The 20,902-nt window shown below is 41.3% G+C and overlaps 1 protein-coding gene across 1 annotated transcript in view; it reads right to left on the reverse strand.

Moving 5' to 3' along the window:
• Positions 1–2,716: 2,716 nt before the first annotated feature.
• Positions 2,717–20,902, reverse strand: part of UBE2E3 (ubiquitin conjugating enzyme E2 E3) — a 43,491-nt gene continuing 25,305 nt past the window's right edge. Inside the window, exons 4-6 of the mRNA XM_088526990.1 lie at positions 6,700–6,832; positions 4,677–4,824; positions 2,717–3,355 (exon numbers count right to left, since the gene is read on the reverse strand). Of these exons, the coding sequence (XP_088383116.1) occupies positions 3,258–3,355; positions 4,677–4,824; positions 6,700–6,832 (379 nt within the window). The 3' untranslated portion in view covers positions 2,717–3,257. The remainder of the gene's footprint in view (positions 3,356–4,676; positions 4,825–6,699; positions 6,833–20,902) is intronic.

The raw sequence follows: 20,902 nt of genomic DNA on the forward strand, positions 1-20,902 counted from the left end.
CTTATCCCTTCCATTATTCTGGGAAGCTCTTAAGGATCCCCCAAGCCCTTGTTCCTGGGCTGGATGTGTTCTATTCTACCCATCAAGAGAGTTGGTCGCAGTAGTGCTCCTTGAGGGATGCACAGACATACAAGAGCAGAAGCACTCAGGTGGCTTTCCTGCACTTATCTGCTCATCTCCCAAGTGCTTTATCTGCTTTTCCACGGGACCTCCTGTTGAATAAGCCTCATTTGCATCAACATTTCAGCAAGGTCAGGCTGCCTGCCCAGCAGTACAAGCAGCTGCACTCCCGTCTCACTCCTTTTCTCCTTAAAACACATGCTCTGTGTTTTCTCTCCTGCTGTCTTGGGATCCTGTTCAAGGGCTTTCAGGCTAGGTGGTTAGCGAGCAAAGAGAAGCTGTTGTTCTGGTTCAGGAGCCACGAGGCAATATACAAATGCAAGGCCTGCCACCCCGCCAAGGCTAGAGGATAATGTATACGAAGTGGCGCCGAGTTCCCTACTGCCACCGCACAGCCTCCACAAACCTGGTGCTATTTTATAACTGAATCCAATCTCACTTTAGTCACGCTAGTGTCACTGACCTTGAGGCTGTTTTACTTCAGGGTGTCTGAAAAGACCTTCCTTCTTTCCCATGCTTATCTAATGATGAATTTTCCTGAAGAAAATGCAGGAAAGGTGAAATTCACTCATAAAAGTGGAATCTAGCAAAAGGGCTGAAAACAGTGTTCACTATTACAAACAAAATAGCTGCTTCTTAGGCCATACATCTCTTTACAATTAGTATTTTGGACATATTTCCATCAGAAGTTTCTCCCTTCCCCACGAAAACAGACACACATTCTCATTTAACAACTAATTGTTTTATTTAACAATACAAATTTCTTTCTACTGCATGTTTTAGCAGAGAGAACTTGAGAAACAAAATTAGCTTCTTTTTTCTTAAAGTTTAAATGTTTACACAAAACATCCTTTACTTCAGTAAATATAAAATTTACACACAAAAAACTACATTAAAAAAGAACAGATTCATGACAAACCAACAAAAAAAAAAGGGAGTGGGAATTCAGTGTAAAGGATCCAATTGCAAGGAAGGCAAGATGGGGCAACACTAACAAGGCATCCCACTTGTACACCTAGGTATTTTAAGTTGTAGGTTCAATACAAACCCAAAATACATTAAAATTATGATTAAAACCTTTATTGTTATACCATAATATTTTATGATATAAATATCTGTTAATTCTGTAGGCAACATAGTTAACACGTGCAATACATAGTCTGCACTTCCCTGGAACGTCCCTGGGGCGGCGTCCGAGCGCTGCGCAGCACCGCAGGGCCCTGCGGGGAGCACTGCGCAGACACGCGCACCCGTGTCCCCACACATGATATCCCCTTGTTTCTTTGCCCATCTGTGCTAGTTCTCTCTGTGTTCAAGGACACCGTGAGAAGCTCTGGTCACCTTCAGCAGTGACTTCCAGCACTTCATCTCCTGGCCTTAGGCTGTCACCTGCTGTCCGTGTGTGGACCCGCCAGATCTCCTGTTTCTCATTCCCTTTTGGACTTTGGAACCTGACCTCTAGAGCTATCTGTGGCTATCAAGAGGGATTGGCTTTGAGGTGGAGATATTTGGGATCCACAGTTCCTCAAGCCACCTTCAGCAATCTGTAGGAATATTTCAAGTAGGCTGTATAATTCATGCTCAAAGGTCATACAAAAGCAGATCTACATAGTGATGGCTAATTTTAGATTTAAATCTTTTAACAGGTTCTATTGCTTTAATATTTAAACTTAACATTCAGTTTTCATACATTAAATGTACAGAGCATTTTAATGATGGAAGTGCTACAGGATCTCCAAAAGCACCTGGTGATAAGGGAGAGAGTAAAGTTTGAAATTTGCTGTAATTTTAAAAATCCTTTAAAGGGATCAAAACTCCTTTTTATAATCAATATTGGGACTGGTAACCTACAAAAGCTTAAATTATAAAACTATTAGTGACTCTGCTTTTTCAAGTGTGTGTACTATAAAGCTGTACCTTTGTTACTTACAGATGTTATAAAATTTTCAAGGCAGAAAGGGAAGAAGGGCGAGGAAAAAGTAGTCCAAAAGTCTTACACATTTCATTTTCACTGACAAAAGTTATTTCCCCCAGAGCTATTTTTATGTCATAAAAATGTGATTAAATTTACTCTAATTCTTCCTTTTTTTTTTTTTCCTGGGTGGATGACATAGTAGTGTTCAACCATGCTTTGGAAGACCATTTTCAATGGACAATTGTAATTCTCCAGATTAGCAAGTCACACCTGCTCTGATCTGAAACAAAAGCACCAGACTCTATAACTTTGCCCTAGCCCTGCAGAATAAAAGTTTGCAGCAAGATTTGGGCGCCCTGTCACGCGAGCTGAACTGGGCCTGAGGCAACAGCTCTGGCAGCCCTTGGCAGGGAGCACGCGCGGGGCTCCCGCTCCTCCTTGAGAAAAAGCTCGACAGGACAAAATTTAAGGAAACAGTAGAAATGACATTTGTTCTGTAAAAGAAAACCAGGGAAAATCTAAACAATCCACAGGTGTGCATTAACATTTAATAGCAAGCCTTTGCTTATGTGTATTAATTTAAAGATTACTCACAGGGATCTGTGATACAATTGCCCTGCCTTTTTACTATAATTAAATTTATTCAAATATTAATTTAAAATAGGAAAACAAAGAAGCTGCTCCTTGGGGAACATGTTTATTGTGTTTGAGATGATACACTGGGTGCTCTCTGAGCTACAAAGGGAAAAAGGAAATCCTTTCATTACAAACTGACAAAGGTAAAAGTTAAAACAGTTTTCACAACAGCATGTACCACATATTGGAAAGAGATCTGGGTTTAATACAAATGACATAATTCCTAGTAATCTACAGCTACCTTTAATAACTTCATACAGATAATGAATTAGGCTAAAATGCACTATAATATTTGGTTGACTTCAGGAACAGTATCCTTAGTACATCACAAAATACATTTTGATATCCCAAAGAAGCAAGACTTGCAAGTAGGCATTTTAAACATAACTAATCTACAGCTACAAATTTCTACTCTCGACAGCATTTACCTTTTTGGGGGGGCAGTATCCCAGTCTTCAAAAGGATAAAAGCAGAGTAGAATCAGTATAACATATACACAGAAGTCCGTATTGTAAAGGCTATAAAGATCTGTTGCACACTGTAAAGTTGCCTTCTGCACCTTCACACTGCACAAGTAGTTTGTCATTTATGTTGCATATCTCTTGGTCCACTGTCTGGCTATCCTGTCATGTTCTGCTCTGTTGGTCAGATACTGAGTGGCTATGCTTCCGACCAGAGGATCAGCTGCAAAAGACGCGAGAGGGAATGTCAGGAACCATCCCACAATAAAAAGCCACGGTTTAAAACCCATTACTCCAAAATACAGTCTTCATCGGGGCAGTAAATACTGAGAGACATAACGAGGGTCTTATCATACAAGACATTTCCAAGAGAAAACACACAAGGCACATTGAATAGGAAGATGTTTTAATCTGGTTTGGTAGTCTGAGTTTTAGTAGGTTAAAGGACAGGCAGACAGCTATGTTCAAATGTTGCAGCTGCTCTTTTCAGCCAAAACTTGACAAAAAGCAGGGGAGGTAGTTTCGTAAGACCACCAGCAATCCAGGTACCATTCTGTCAGGCACAGTTTGCTTCTACTTTCAACAACAGATGTCATCAAACTACAAACCTTCCCCCAAAGCCTTTCATTTTCTAAAGACCTAATCTGCTCAGGGAGGGCAAACATCACCTGTACAGACAGACATGCTGCCAGCTCATGGTGACGAAACTACAGACAGCTACAACAGTTCCCTTGCAAGCTGCAGAAACTAAGAACTTGCTAAGGTCAAAGCAGGCAGGCAGAGCCTTCTCTCTGGGCCGGGAAGCTCCATTCACCTCCATTCACGTCCCCCAGACCAGAGCACACTGGGGAGGGACACATGGTGAGGGCAGTGCAGTGCTCCCATATCAGGAGTCCCCAACATTTTGTATCTAACATGGTGATTTGTTTTTCCCTGCTCCTTATTGGTCTTTTCCAAAGGAATCTCAGCTTCGGTGCTCAGTTCCTGTGGAGCAGAGTGCCATTAGGATCCACTGCACGATGACACTGCTCATACAGGCGCTGCTGTGAGACCCTACTGCTTCCAGGGAAGTTCCCCAAACCTCAGCAGGAATAAGGGGCTTTCTCGGAAAATGGCATACACTGTGCCCATCACAGCTGCAATCTGAAACATTTCAGTCGCTGTCTGCTGAGAAGGGACTTCCTGCGGTCACTTCCAGTGTGAATGATTTATGACTCAGTGAATTCAGAGAATTCCTGTTGCCTTCCGGAATTTTTGAATCACTTGCTGCAGCGGCTGGGATACAGGCCTGCAGTGGGTTTTTTTCTCTACCACATCTATGAAAGAATGGGCTTATCACTATTGGCTTTCTGTTGTGTCATAGGAGTGAAAAGAGCCTTTAAGTGTGAAACTGTATGCCAAAATACGAGCATTTCATCCCCAAAGTTAAAAAAAGTATTAACTTTGATTTAATCTAAATACAATCAGACATACAAATTATATATGATATGTATCCTGTGAAATAATGCAAACGAGTAAAGGGTAATGCTCAGTAAGTTCCTTACCAGGGTTGCAGTCTGTCAAAAGAGAACAAATAGACAGCAGAACCTTTGAAATAGTCAGAGCAGGGCTCCAGTTGTCTTTCAGAATATCCAGACAGATGACTCCCTGACTGTTGATGTTGCAGTGATAAATTCTGGTACGGAAAGTAACCTGGAATTACCATGTAAGAGACAAAAAAACAGAGACATTAACCACTGCCTTGGTGTGCTGTTCCGACCCTCTGGGGAGCACAAGTGTCTGGGGCACTCTCGATTCTGCAGAACTTCTGTGGAGGCAACTCCTCTCTGTTCGTTTTCTGAAATAACTTCACTTAAGAGAAAAGGGCTTATTCTTTGTTAGTCATGGTTACTTTTTCGGAGACCTGCCACGGAAGTCTGTGGTGCATAAATTACCTTCACAGAAGCACTCTGTCTGGTAACACTTTGTCATTCTGTACACTCTTTAATGAAGATATTGAACTGCATGTCAAGAACTACCTGCCACAAAGTTTTATTGCACTTATCAAATACAAAGAAGTAGATAGAATTTCTCCTGCTTATTCAGATTGAATATTGATTGATCATTTCCTTACTTCTGAAAAGTAATACTTAAAACTACAATATAGCATTATTTTTCTTCAAATTAGCATGTAACAATCTTTGTAATATCTTTTATTAGGCAGGACGTAAAATACAATCTATATAGTATCTTAAACAACAGTATCATACAGACATCATACTCATTTTAAAATTATTTCAGACTAGTATTGGTAAACAGAGAAGTATCATTCTGCATAAGGGAGAAGTTAGAAATATTTGAAGTGCCATAAACACATAAAGCAGAGAAAGATGAACTATTTTTTTTGTACCAATCCATTAAATGTTTTCTGAAACCACTGAAACTACCCAAATGACCCGTCTCTGAACAAAAATCCACATGGTTTTCATGGAGAATTTTATCTAAAATCTCTTTTAGGAGAATTTTATCTAAAATTCTCCATCACTTCATTATACAATCCTAACTCAGAGAACATCAAATGTTGTGAGTTTTGGAGAAGTACATATAATTCTTTATATATTCTTTATAATTCTTTATATATACATATGTGTACATATAAAGTGTGTATATATATATATGTGTATATATATGTGTGTGTATATATACATATATACACACATGCTTTATACTTATTCTTTATGTTATAGTGGTTTGGGGAATGAAGAAACAAAATATTGGATTTATAATAACAACGCTATTGCCACAGCCGCCACAAGTAGTAGGAAATATTGTGTGGTTGAACGTATTTATTCTTTGTAAATGTCAGCAGTGTCCTTCTGGTGTCATGGACAAGATTTGTAACACGGCATGGCGAGGAGCGAGGGGGGCTGATGAGGGAACAACCAGTAGCTTCCCTGGCATTGGTTAGGAAATTATGATTTCATAAATGTCCTCACTAATTCTGAGACAGGAAATAAAACTTAAGCTAAGATTGGTTCCATTTTATAGAAAGAGCTTTTGCTGCAAGAATATCAAACAAGGCGGCTGACCTAACCAGTTGCACGTACCCTGGAATTTTATAATAGGGAATGTTGTCACTGTTTTAGCCAACTTGAAGACACACTTAACACTGTCTATCAAAATGAATCTACTTTTAGCCTTCTTTCATTTTGGTAACAATTACCTAGAAAATAAATAATTCAGCTCTGACTTAGAAGGGAGAGATTATTGCACATATATTCAATTAGGTAGACTGAGAAGCAGCAGGCTAAGAAGGTTTCTGCACTTTTCTATTTAAATTTGTTTTTTGAATCTTACTCATGATCAGAATCATCACCTCATTCATCACTTGGCAAAGCTCAGGAACCAGCAGTGTGTGTGGTAATCATCCAATAAATCAGGCACACATTCTTTTTTGAAATTGCAAGATTTCAGGCCCTTTAGCTTTCAGAAGACCATAAACAAACTTGACTTTCAGAAAGTACCCTTAATAAGTAACATTCAACTACATGGAAAAAAATTAAAAACACTATAACACCTTGCCCTTACCTTTGGTGGTTTGAATGGATAGTCAGATGAAAATGTGATATCCAGGAAAAAAACACCTCCTTCATATACAGAACCTGGAGGTCCGAGTATAGTAGATCTCCATTCATAAATGTTATCTCCTTTAGGACCAGCACTGTGGAAAGGCGGAGAGACAGAGCGAGAGAGTCAGGTGCACCTCTGAGACAGGTATTTTATGGATTTCCTTTTATATCTATTTGCTTTGTTTAATACTAACCACTTGCATATCTGTAATGTTTGCCTCATTTCTGACCAATTTCAGTGGGTTCAGTGTTTCAAATAGGTACAACCGCTGGGCACTTTGCTGTCCCTGGGCTTTCATGCTTTGAACGTAAAGGATTGCCAAGGAGTGACTACTGCTGTGTCACGGCTGAAGCTTAACCCAGCTGCGGTTTCTGGCAGACCCAGTTGCTCCAGAGCTCTGCGCTCCTTCCCGTGACAGTTTGGAAGCACAGAAGAAGCTGCATGGTGCAACCACACTCCCCTTTTCCGTGCACTGAGCCCATCACACCTTTGTAAAACTGTGACCTATGGGCACACCGATACACACTCACTGCTGCCTTTTTACTGGCTGTATGTTACCCATCCACTGTGTGAATTCACATTTCCCACTCACACAAACAGGAAAATAGGGTGGGAGAAACTGGAAGAAGTAAGCTGGAACTTTCTTCACTTCTGAGGCACCCTGATTACTGCTATTAACCACAGCAACCATCCAACCTCACACACACACACAAAATCAAATCAGAACTTTATTTCCAAAAACAAGTCTCAGTGTAAAAATTGAACTACCTTTCCATGGAAAAAAAGGTGCAGAACCTCAGCTGCCCCGTTCCAAAGCGAGCGCAACCGGATGAGCGTGCCGGCGTTCCCGCCAGCGCGTCCCGGCGTCGAAGCGCTGTGGAGCCGCCCTGCGCCCCAGCAGCCTCCGCAGCCCCACGGCTGCGTCGCACACACGTGGCCTCGCGATTCCCGCCCTGCGCTTCCAGAACGGCCACCGCGGCTCCCACATCTCCCTGTGCGTGGAGCACGAGCCGCAGCCGCCGTCCTGGTGGTGCCGGCCACGCTGCCGGGGGCTCCCTGGCGGCAAGGCCTGGCCCGCGCCACGTCCCTGTCGCGCCTGTGGCCTCGCCGAGCAGCCGGGCTCCGCGGGGACGAGCAGCAAGAGCCGCCTGCAGCTCCCATGGCCAGAACTGGGCTATTTTTACGTGATGGTCATAGCCAAGAAACAACCGCAAGCTGGTTTGGATTATGAATTCCCTTTCAGTTCATAATTTCCCAAAATGTTTTTATTTTGTGACTGCTTCATGTACTAAATGTTTAAACTGTTGCAGACCTTTTCTTAACAGGACAAGAATAATTAAGAATTCTGGCTGACATCCTTTTTAATTAAAAACAAACAAAAAAAGATTTGTGGAACTGCAGCTATTTTCCTTTTGCCAAAAGGAAAGTGGAGAGCAGCAGTGTACTTGCCTCCAGAGCCCAGCCAAAGCAGAAAAGATAGAAGTGATGTTAAATAAATTTGGCCCTAAAATACCACTTATACCCTTCTATTTGCAATTCATACACAAAGGGAAGAGAAAAACTAGATAAATTTTAGAGAAAAACAGAAAATCCACAGGCCAGCAGGGCCATTTTTTATGATGTAATGAACTGTGTGCACCAGTCAATTGCATTTGTACTCTCTAAGAAGCAATTAGTTAAGATCTAAAAACACTGGGGCAATAATGATAATATTTAAAACCCACATAGGCCACCAGAATGTTTTACTTAATTCTTGCCATTCATCAAGCTTATAGCTAATTAATATTATGCTTGGAAACCAAATATTTATGGAGCAATTGCATTTCAGCACTTGCTGTCCTAATGGCTGTTTAATGTTGGGGTTGGTGTTCTTGCCTCACGTGGCAGCGACCTTCCCTCCACACACCTTTAATGGCTGGATGCAATTCAATCAGATTAATGAAAGAGCTGAATTAAATTAGCAACATATTTCAGCCCAGCGAATCCGTCACAATCAAGTGTGGCTCCAGCAACTCGTCCTGTGCCAAACTCTCCGGGAATCACTCTCCAGAGCGGCACATCTATCACTTAACAGCCAGAAGCTAAGTGCAATAACTCTCTGCTTATTATTATTATCTACCATGCTCTTCTATGTTGGCAATATATAAAGGGTAAGGCTACGACGTGAGAAGGGGAATCCTGATCCTTGTGAGGGGAAGGAAATGCTGTGTTCAAAACCCCTGGTACCACTGCAAAAGGACTGCAGCGATATCAAAAGTAATATATAACTGCTATAGACTGCAGCGATATCAGAAGTAATATATAACTATTATAGTAAACACACTTGGGTAAAGGCAAAAATTGTTAAATTGGAAGTTTGGCCATTTCATTACACCTGACAGGCTTGTGAAATACCGCTTTCAACAGCTGAAGTGTTGCCTCATTTCGCAATAGTGCAAGAGCTACCCCTGCACCATTAATAACTCTGCAATTGCAGCAGCTCCCACATCCCTGGTACATGGAGACAGGGGACAAACCAGTGGGGACGGGACTCCGCGCTGGGCCGCCGCCGCCTGCGTGTTCTTGCTGCAGCCACACTCCGAGAGCCGTACCCGGCCTTGCCTTGTGCACGCCTGCCAAGGCCTTTTTTTGGAAGCAAACAGAACTGCACTTGTTTCTCACAGAACCTCTCTGAAGGCCCCAGAAATGGGGCATTTCCCCTCAGGTCTGTGTGAATAAAGGATCCTCCTCCGTTCACTCCCTTCCAGCAAGATTCCCAGCAGAGCAAAGGGCCTGCTGCCCTCCTCAGCGCTCTGGCCACGCGGCCGCACCGCACACGTGTGCCCTTCACCGCTACCAGCACCGCTAAACCAGCCTGCACAACATCCCCCATTTGGTAAAGACACTGACAGTATATTCTCAAATTAATACAAAGAATCACCTGGAATGCTTCATTTTGAATGGGATAAAGAAAACTCAGGAAAAAAAAAGCAACTTGAAATGACAAAAATATCCTTTAAAAAATTGAGATGTTTATACTTAACACATAAAAACTGCATCAATTTTTAATAAATTACATAAATCGACAGAATAAAGCTAGCTGGCTACATCTGCTTCCCAGGCAAATATTCATTACTCTGCTCCGCAGAGGGAGCTATATGTGATCCAGCTAAGACAAAGCCCTTGTGCCAGCGCTCTGTGCGACTAGTCAGCTGAACAGATTGAATTCACAGGCGTGACTTCAGATGGCGAATTTGAGAAGACACGAGGTTAAACTCCAGGGGATGACAGGGTCACATCAGGTTCTTTAAACCTAACACTGCTGAATCCCGCGTCTCAGGTTGCACGAGGATGAAGGGCTTTGCCAGCACAGAGCTGGGAGCGTTCACACGGAAGCAGCGGCATTTACACCACCAGGACGTCTGACAGACTCTGACATGGTTTGTTACAGAAATCAGAATTTAGCATTTGTTGCAACCACTAAATCAAAAAGCATTAAAGCTGTCTGTATGGAACCAGCTGTGGGATGAGAAACTAGGACAAGAAATTTCCAGTTTAGGTGATCTTAGCAGCCTGCTACTTTCTACCAAAATATACTTTCTACCAAATATAGTTCTTGTCAACAGCACTCATCTAAACAGACGGGACAGGGACAGAACATAACTTCATAGCATTGATGATTAAAAAGAAAGAGGTGAAGGAAATGTAATTTAGCTCTATCAATGTAAGCTCTGTGTTGTCCTTTATTATGAGACACAAGTTGGGTCTGTAACAAGATATAACTGAGGAAAAAACATCTGTTTTGTTTAGGAAGCTTCCTGACAGACATAATTTTGTAAGAAACGTGGCTGGTACCTTAAAACTAAAGGTACTCATCTATATCCCAGGATGACCATCAGGGATGCTAAGTACTGAGTGAAGTGGTAGATTCCCAGCGTGTGCAAATCCCAACGCATCAGAAAGCTCCAAGAGAGCAGTGAACCACCCTGCACGACTAAATTCCGGATGACCAAATATTATTTTAGGGTCTCCTTTCAAAGGCCCCACTCTTCGAACTGACACTTCAGGCTCCCCAGCTAGATATCATGAAGATGGCAGCTCTCAAACCACACGGGATACATGGAGCGAGAGCTACGCAAGAAAAGGAGCCTCCCCAAAACTCAATCCTAAGATAAGATTCAGCACAAGCAAAATTCCAAAAGCTCTTCACACACCACTCCACGACATGCCTCTGCCACAATGGTTAACTGTGATTTATACAGCAGTGCACATTAAGGCAGTGCATTACCAAAGGAATATGTTAACTTTTTCTCTTTTTCTTAATTCAGCTGTAGGTGGTGAGGAAGGGAACGATTAATGTCTGTACTTAGTTTCAGAATTACATACTTGAGAAATCCAGGTCATAAAGCTACACACTGGGTTTTGCACAATCCACAACACAGTTTCAGGAATCAAATTTTACCAATCCTACTATAAAAAAGGCACTCAGCACAACAGCGCTGCGAAAGGCTTCATTTTGGACAGGGAAATCTCAGTTAACGTTCTTGGATGATGTTCTAGGTTGGCGTAACCCCACTAGAGGCTAATGGAGCTGCAGTATGTCCACGTAACTCCGGAAACGCACAGACCCTCTCTGCAGTGAGTCTGCTGCCTGCCTCTTTCTCTTTTCCTGCGGAAGGAGCAAACCCAGGGCTCTCCTGCACGGGGAGCTGAGCGCAGGAGCAGCAATCCCCAATGCCCAGCATGCTGCATGCTGGCATTTGTACCCCAGACCTCCTAAAAAACAGTGCAAAGAGATCAGCGACCCTCTGAGGCCCAGCCACCATCTAAATACTGTTTTCAGGAAATATTATTTCGAACAAAGTTTGGCCGTGATTTTTTTAAAAAAGTCTTTGCGGCCAGTGACTTCTGTTTGCTTTATTCCTCAGAGAATAAAGAGTTTGCATGGCTCTCTGGAGCACCTCTTCTCTATATCCATAGGAATGGTGGCAGTGCCTGTGTCCATGCTAACAGAGCACGAGTGGTAAGCTCTCTACGCACAGAGACTGTACCATTATCACTGGCAAAAGCCTCGAGTGTAGCCCTAATTTTTGGATTACAGCATCTCGCTGTGATAGGATACATGTGGATTGGCTACAGCAAAACATCAAATTCATCTTGAAAATGCTTTTTGGTAAGGTACTTGCTATTATTAAGGTCTCCAGGTTATGTGCAATTGCTTACAAGGAAATAGTTTCAGGCTAGTATGTTCTTTATATAGCTATAACAGTTATTATTTTATCTGCCACTGAACTATCTCCTACGCCTGTTTGGTGAGAAGGAAAGGTTATTTACTGCTGCTAAAACATCCATAAAAACTGTATATAACAGAGGACACATGGAGTCTAGTTCACTGTACAAACCTTTGCTCCTGTCACTTCCTTAAGTCTATCATGCCCTTAAGACTGAAATCTAGAAATTGCTGTTGAAAAAAAAGCCTATTTTTAACTCATGGATCCCCTGCTAATTCAGGCAGTTGTGAAGTAGTACAGGACTTGTGCCTGAGGCCATGGTTTGATGCAACAGTAAATCCAGCTTGAATTCCTCTTACTAGATCAAAACCAGCACGGCGGCTCAAAGCAAAGTGCTGATCCAATATAAACTAACTTTGCCAAGCCATATACGTTCCAAAAATGTCAATGAATTAGCTTTGTAACAGTAGGCTTTCTGCTTATTCAGGTATTGTTTACCCTCCTGCAGCCAGCAAAAAGAGGGCATAAACTTCACACTGCCGGGTCTAGCTCCGAAATGTCATTGCGGGATCCTGTCTGCCTCGCGCCAAGCTGTATCACGCGGGGAATCTAATAGGTGCAGACCAAGGATTAATCATCCTGAGGAGTGCAGTGTCTTAGACGATTAAAACCCCTAGCAATAAGCTTGTCTTGAGCAGAAGAATCTGCCCTGTCATTACTGAAGGAAGCGAGGTAACTTAAATCGTTTGCTAATTGCATTGAGGCTGTAAGATGCAGATAGGAGTAATATATTTTGTAAAGCTGCTCTTTTTTTTCTACTGCCAAAAGCGTCATTAACTGTGTTTATTGCTATGATAGCTCAACTTTACTTTCCTATTTGTATTCACGTTCGTTCCTAGGACCTATTTCGCTGCTGTTTGCAATTTCCGCCCATGTTCCAGAATAAACATTCATGGGGGCAGAATTCCTGCAATTTTTCTTTTGAAAAATAACTATCCCCAGAATATATTTTGATAAACTGCAACAAGAAATACTGAGGTTAAGCCTGGTAACAAAAGCAGATTTTGTCCGTGCTCTTGACAGAGGAGCTGTAAATAAACACACAGGCATTGCCCGACGTTTACCAAACATGACTTGCTCTTGAGAAAAGAGAAATCACAGCACTCAAAGGCATGAATAAAGCTATAAAGCTCTTGCTGAACACTAGATTTATTTTTAACTACCTTGAAGTCGGCAGAGATTTCCCTTCCATTTGCAAACACTACAAAAATTGTCTCTTTACATACTCGCTATTAAACGCCAAACAAACTGGGTTAGTGAGTAAACCATTGCCTGCGCCTTCAACATGTGTTCACAACAACACATTCATGATTTAGGATAAAATGAACAGCCACTTCTTATGTCTCCTTGTCATCACAGTTGAAGCACTAGTGCTATAAAGTGTTTTAATTCGTGAGGACCATAATGGTGCAATTCAAATCCACTAAGAAGAAAATGTTTAGAGAACTATGTTCTCTATAAAAGTTCATAAAATTACCTCCAAAATGCTTAAAATTATCATTCATCTTATTCTGAAAACTATCTATGATTCTGGTATATATGGTCCGTTCTGACTGCTTTTTATTCTTTAATAGGTGCATCATCAAAGCCTCTGTGATAAAATGAGGTTGCCTCCATTTTGAAGATGGCAAACGGAGGCATGTGGACACAAGGTGGTCTCTCTAATGTCACGCTGAAAACCTGGGCCATGGAGCATGACTAGAAGGTAAATGCCCCAGATGAAAGGCTATCAGCTTCCCCACTGCCCTGAGATCACACGCATGCAGTAGTTCTTATGCATCCCCGTGTTTCAGGCATCAGTCACCTCCATCATGCACTGCAAAACTTCCATGTCAAAAAGTTAAATGACATTGAGAAATGCAGTTTGGGATTTCCTATGAATATCTTCAATGTCACTTTTCATGTCAACAAAAGAATCTATTATTCCCAAAGCCCTTTACATACACGCTTGAGATGCAGGAAGAGAGAACAGTTAAAACAATCAGTCTCACTGAGTGCATCTAATTAATCTAAAAACACAACTGGCTTTAAAAAAGTAGTCGATTTGCAAACAATAACTGGGCAATTTTCAACAGACTAAGCAGTCAATTAAAGCTGCTAATGAAGTCCTCAGTTATCTGTTTAAACAAAATGCCTAAATTTTAGGCAATTAGAAATATTGATGTAAGTATGAACATATCTTTCATCACCCTTTGTGGATTATATTTCATTTTTAAGAAGCATATCTTCAGTTAAAATTTCAAAAGAACTCTAGAGATAAACAGTGCTTTTTTAAAAGAGAAAATACATGTCTTTGCTAGGGAACCATCAGAGATAAACAGTCCAAGCCTAAAGCAGCCCTACTGGCTAAACTAGCACATGGTATTGGTGTTGTGCAGACATGTTTATATCACAAAGGGAGAAAGTGAACAGAGTTTATTCAGGGCTTCATGAAGGACCAAGCAAGCCAGCACTGCCAGTAAATGGCTTTCACTGCAATGCAAGCACATCTCAAAATGATGAGCATCCCAGGGGAAGCTTTGCCTTCTGGGACACACAGGATTAGGTTTCTCTACTACTTCAGAGCAGTGGAGCTAAAGTTGCCTTTTTCCTCCCTCTAAAAATCTGCTTTTAACGTCAGCAACAAAGTTACAGTTTCGCTATATGGAAAGAAAGGAAAGTTAGGCTGAAACTGGCTAGTGAGGCAGCACTGTCTACATTAAAACACATTAATGCTCTGAATGAGAAGCATCCACTTAAGGATTTAATGGTCTTGAACACACGCGCATTAGTCTTGTGCTTCTACTTGTTTCATACTGACTTCCTGAATGTCACCCTTAAATAGCAAGCACTGCGCATTTCACCCTCAGAAGAGGGTTTTGCTACTGAGCACGCTGCAAACTAAGAGAAGCGACTGCTCCTGGGCTGCGTCAGCCCCTCGGCCTGGCTGCAGACTGGCACCAAGAGCAGCACCACGCAGACGGGGAGCAGGGAGCCGCAGCAGCTCCAGCTTGGATAGGCTTGAAACACAGGAACATGGGGCCCTCTGAGAGGGCACTTCTACGCCAGCTGTGTCGTGCTGATGTAACTAGGGGCACAGAAGAGTCTATCCCTCTTCCTGTTCTGCTCTTGGCCTGTTTAGTATGTAAAATGTACAGTAACCAAAGGCTGTGAGCACTTTTCTGTACCAGCTATAAGGCAGACGATATAGGTGCTAGAATATTATAGAGCTCTTACTAACGAATACAGACACACTCCTCCACCACTGTGAGTTTCACTAGTTGAGTGCCACAATGTGGAGAGTCAGGATAAAAGCAGCTCAGGATAGCGATGAGCTCTGTTTCCTTCTGAATTTGAGATGAAGCAACGCAAGGTACAAAGTGCAACTTCTGTATTAAAAGCATTAAAAAACCATCAATGTGAGTTTTAATTCCAAAAGCATACCAAGGGAAAGGAATGGAGAAAGCATTGGGCATAAAAATACATAGAAATCAATGTCTAATATGAAAGTTCATTTTACACTAAAAGGTGCACTACATTGAAGGAAAAAAAAGTGAAATAGTAATCATTTCAAAAAACAATCTATAAACATCTTCCACTAAATGAAACAAGTCTCATGTGGTAAAATTACTTATTGATAAAGCAGCTCCATCCCAGCTGTAAGTCCCTCTAATGGTGCTAATTTAATGAGTAGCTCTTGCCCCTGAGTGCTGTGCAGAAGCGCTGCGCACATCACACAGGGCTGGGAGCCTTCACCAGCCCCGCTCGGCAGCCGGGAGCCCAAGCAAGGCAGCGACCCGGAGCGGGGACGCAGCGACGGGGAGCGGGGACGCAGCGACCGGCAAAAGGGTCGGCTGGGCAGGTTTTTAGGCAAGATCTGTGCAGAACTGTTGCAAAATGCAACAGATTTATTCAAATTGAGTACAGTCTTTTCCAACATGTGCTAAGACTTACCAGACGCAGAGCTGGAAGGATAGCATTTTTCACTAGTAGTTAGCCTGACGGGATTGGGTCTGAGTTCTCAGATTATCAAATACTGTTAGATATGCATATGTAATTTTGTATTATGTATTATGTAATGTATTATGTAATTTTGATCTTAAACCTTACTATCTCTAAGACAAAAATCGATATTTAATTCAACACGTCACCAAAGCACCAGGTCTCAGTGATTACCACTTAATGATTGACAGCTCAGTAAAATCCCCTCCCCTGCTCCTCCGCATGCCTTTTGGAAACCACACAAACACTCGTTGTTCTACAGTGGTGGTAAAGAATGAAACTGTCTCCCTGAGAGGCAATTAACAAAACCAACCAAAGGAAAGTTTTCTTTCTTGTTTATTATATTTAAATCACGTATTCTTTAGCAATAGATCTGTAATATTCTCAAGTTCTTGTAACATAAAAGAGGTGGAAAATACCAGTAGTAGAAGTAGTAATAAAATTAATTATTAATGCAGTAATATTAATTATACAGTTGCAGCCTGTATCTAACTCTGCGGCAGGCGCCTCCCCGCTAGTGTCACTTGCAGGGAGCAGAGCTCTAGCACCAAGAACGGGCGCCTGCTGCACTGCAGCTGGGCAGGGGCACCCTAAGAGATGGCCTAATAATATCACACAATATTATTAAACTTGGGCCTTTCTCTGGAGAGACAAGCTGCACCCTGCGCATCAACACTGAAATGTCCCATGGTTCACCTTAAGGAACACAATGTTCTTGTCTTCTGTGACTGCAGAGGTGGGATTTTTCCCCTTTAGATCTAGCCATGAAAATAGAAGATTATTAATCACATGCTACTCTTCCACAAGGATTATCTCAACTTGCTCTGTCTGCAAACCTGGCTCTTCGGGACTAAAAAACCTTAAAATAAACCCCAGATGTCTTGCTACTGTCCAAACAGTAGGATGAGAAATGACTGTGTTGACCTGCAAACAGATATGCCAGAGGATTACGGTTTCATGAAGCTCCCATTACAAATGCCCAATGTTGCAGGCACCCTATGACACAATCCCTCCCAGGAGACATGGCATGGCCATATCTGTCAAAGAACAAAATCCAGTCAGAGAAGAGTGAGCAGCTCTACCTCCCGTTACACAACTTGTGCCTCCAGAAGATAGAAAACAAAAGGTAGTATTTGCTAACAGGAATTCAAGATAATCATGTGGAATGGTTTACAGAAGTAAATTTACACTTCATGAAAGAAAGTGTCATTTCTGAACTATGTAAATTTAGTGTACTCAAGGCCTATGCAGAAATGCCATATTATGAGCCAGAAATGTTATGCTAAAACAGCAGAAGTGTTTTTCCAATCAGAACAATACACTATTCAAAATATAACTTAGGAAGGGAAATAATTCAAAATCTGGTACCACTGCTACTGGGAAGCCATGCTGAAGTGATGACACCACTAATTTCTGACTGTTTCCATATGCTTTTCTTACACTCAGTGGGAACAGTCGCTGCTCTAGAGAGCACACCCTACGTTTTTGCGCGTTAAAGAAATGGCTCACATCATCTTCCTCCAAGGCATTTTGCTCTCCATGCTATCTTGAACATTCTAAGTACGGTCATATTAAAAAAAAAAGCACTCAACACATTTCAGGCATTATTAAAAATCTTAGGAGAGTGGCTTTGTGAAAGTATTTTCTAACAAGCTCTACAACAGTCAATCTAGAAAGCTGCCCTGTGTCTCAAACACTTTGGAGTAAAGAAGCTAGCTCTGAAGAACTGCCCCACTGAGGCATCACCCTCGTGCCTCATCCCAGTCAAGGCAAAAGACACAATCCACCTTTAATAGGAGGAACTGAATTACTGGTGGTATAAAGAGAGTGACTAGCAACCTGAACTGGAGCTCAGCAATAATACAGAGAGCATCCATGTCTCAGGTATCTCATCCTGAAAAATCTTTGGGGTTTTAAAGGTCAAGTGCCACGTAAAATCCATCTAAAAGCCAGAAGGCAATTCTGTTGGCATCCCCAAGACCGTGCTGCCTACCAGGCAAGTCTGAATGGCCTCCAGGCACAGCTCCAAGCAACATGTGTCACACAGCAGTCACAAGGTGAAGCAGGTACAGATACGGGCCACATCCAAAAAACAGGCTACTCTCAGTACGCCAAGCTCACACAAATCAAATATAACTGCACATTGCACATCAAAAATCACCCCGCAAAAGTAAATGCCAGCCTGCCTTCTCTCCGCCCTCATACACTTGCTGTGTGATCGGTTTTGCCAAGTTAGGGCCAGGACATTAATGCCCCAGTACTGCAGTTGGTCATGAAGGTACATGCACAGTGTCTAAGCTAATTTTTTCAAGCTCTTCTACATCTTTCCACTCCATTCATGGCTTTCTCAACCTCCCTTCAGAAATGCAAGAAAAATAACTATCTTCTGCTAAAATGCCAGTGGTCAGAGCAACCGCAGTTCTCCTGAAACATCTGTGCTGGCATTTGCTCCTTCTCTTCCCTTCCTTCTGGCCCAGGTGGAGGAAGGCATCCAATCTCAGAAATAGGTTCTTCCTTTTCCTTTGAATATGTCACTAATGTTTCTTCAACTTCTTTTTCTTCTTACAGTGGTCTTTTCCTTGAAAGTCTAATCTAATTTACTCAAGGGAGAAAAAAGTAAATGTATCACTTACAAATGAGCTAGCTAGGTGCTTCAAATCTATTGAAATTATTCATCCGATAACAATATTTGAGTATCTTTCACCATCCTGATTCCAGCACAAACTCTGTTATTCACCCAGGACAATTTAATCTTTTGACTGATAATCAAACTGCACAAAATTTGTATATAAAACCTTTCCTCAGCATATGCTGTGAGAAAACAAATAACAAAACAAATAAAACAAAAAAGTGCTATACGTTATATTTTCTTCATGGATTTTTATTTGAATGGCAGCAATGATACTCTTCGTGCACTGTACAATACTTCTTAATTGGTTTACATCTGTTGCATTATAGTACAATAATGATGATCATGTTTTCCACTATAAACTCATTTGGAAGAGAATGAAATACTGTTTGTGGGAAGTTTCAGGTTATTAACCTCAAACAACCACACAGCTACCTGAAAGAGCTGTATCTGTGAAGAGTGCTTATACTGTCAAAATCTATTTCTTAAAGTACTTTATTTAGAGAAAATGTAATATATATAACACTATATATTGTGCATATCATATATTCTTTATATATAATTTAGGCATAATATATAAAGAGAGTCAAGGTCACAGTTAACAATCCTCTGAAATGACTATGAGGAAAAGGTGGATGTGGATGTTGTATCATACTTGCCTTGGAAACACCAAAATAATTCTATCAAGGCAAGGAGGAGTTTGTTTATTAGGACAAGCAAAGCACATTGTGTCAGGAGATGCACTGCTACAAAAACAAGCACAAGAAAAGGCAGGTTCTCACACAGGCATCAAGATCAAGAAGCACGTGGCTGTGAAGGGAGCCCTCCTACTCCTTCATCCTTGAGAGCCTGCAGGTTACTCTGCTAAAAGAAAGGACTGACAAGATGCCCTATACGAAAACTATCAATTTCTGATCAAGAGTGCCTGTTGGCAGGGAGCTTACAGGTATCTTGGTCAGTCTGACAGATATCTCCAGCTTTCAAGCAGCACAGCAACAAAGAAACCAAGTCTGAAGTAACTCCAAAATAATATAGAGCTTTTCTGTAGGTTGATGCAATAATAACTTCTAAAGCCTAATTATGATCATTGAAATTTCAGTAAAATCACTCTACTGTTGAGCAACAAACCCAATGCTATCAAGCAGGGACCTGCACTGCAGCCAAGGATACACATGGCTCTTCCCATTCCTCTGTTCATTCCAGTAGCGCTGTTCCAGAACAAACACACACTCAAAACATTTAAATAATCTGGAACAGCTGGATGCAATCTTGATTCTTACTTAGAAGAGCAATGTTCAAAAGCATGTCCAGCAATGAATCAAAAGCCATGCTTTCAGGTCCCAGCTAGCCAGGCAAATTCACACCACTTTTAGAGATCCCTGCAAACTGCTCTAGGGGAGAGAACCACTTCCAATATACAATATTAGCTCAAGGGCTTACAGATGTATTTTATGTTGGTTGGAATAACTTCAGAACTACCTTATGTAAAATGTGTTACAGAGGGATTTTCTACTCTCCTCCTTTCTGAAGATTTACTTTGTCTTTACCTACCGATATAAAGAGTTACAGTAAAACACGTAAACATTAACTACCCTGGGCAGTTTTGTAAAGAATTCCCACAAATGCTAGTACAAGAGGGAAATATGTAAAATAGTTTAGCTTTTATGACAGGAAATAACCCTGGAAGTTACCCAGCTACTCAGCCGTGCTACTACTCTGATAATATTACTTTATCCCATTACAGTATTATAGCTTTAAGCCTTAAGAAGTGCTAGCAAGACCTTAATAAGTAGCAAGTGCTCAAAATTCATAAAAAGACAGAAACTTCTGGTTTTATGTATAATCATATATCATATATGTATATTTATGTATAATCATAATCATATAGATAAAAATAAAGAATGCTTTAATGTATAGCTAATGCATTACCAGAAGCAACAAAACTGAAAAAGAAACATACTGGAGGTTTGGATAAAAACGAAATGATGGTGTAGCCTCGTTTATTCAGATGAATTATTTGTTTTACAGAAAAACTATTTCTATAGTTTCTTAGAATATGATACAAAATCTCTTCAGGTTAATTCACCATTCTATAGAACAAGGACAAACCTCCATTCTTATTACTTGGGTCTCTCCATAAACAAACTAGATTCCCAGCTGCTGCTCCTCCATTACTTAGGTGAGTCACACAAGCTATGGCATATTGCACTAGCAGTGCTCAAGCACACATTTCTCTACCACTTAAATAATCTTCCCTGAAATAAATACATCTTTTCAGCTA

Source organism: Tinamus guttatus, unplaced genomic scaffold, assembly GCF_059628265.1.
Source record: "Tinamus guttatus ecotype Peru unplaced genomic scaffold, ASM5962826v1 Tinamus_guttatus_pri_ptg000260l, whole genome shotgun sequence".
Classification (NCBI taxonomy): Eukaryota; Metazoa; Chordata; class Aves; order Tinamiformes; family Tinamidae; genus Tinamus; species Tinamus guttatus.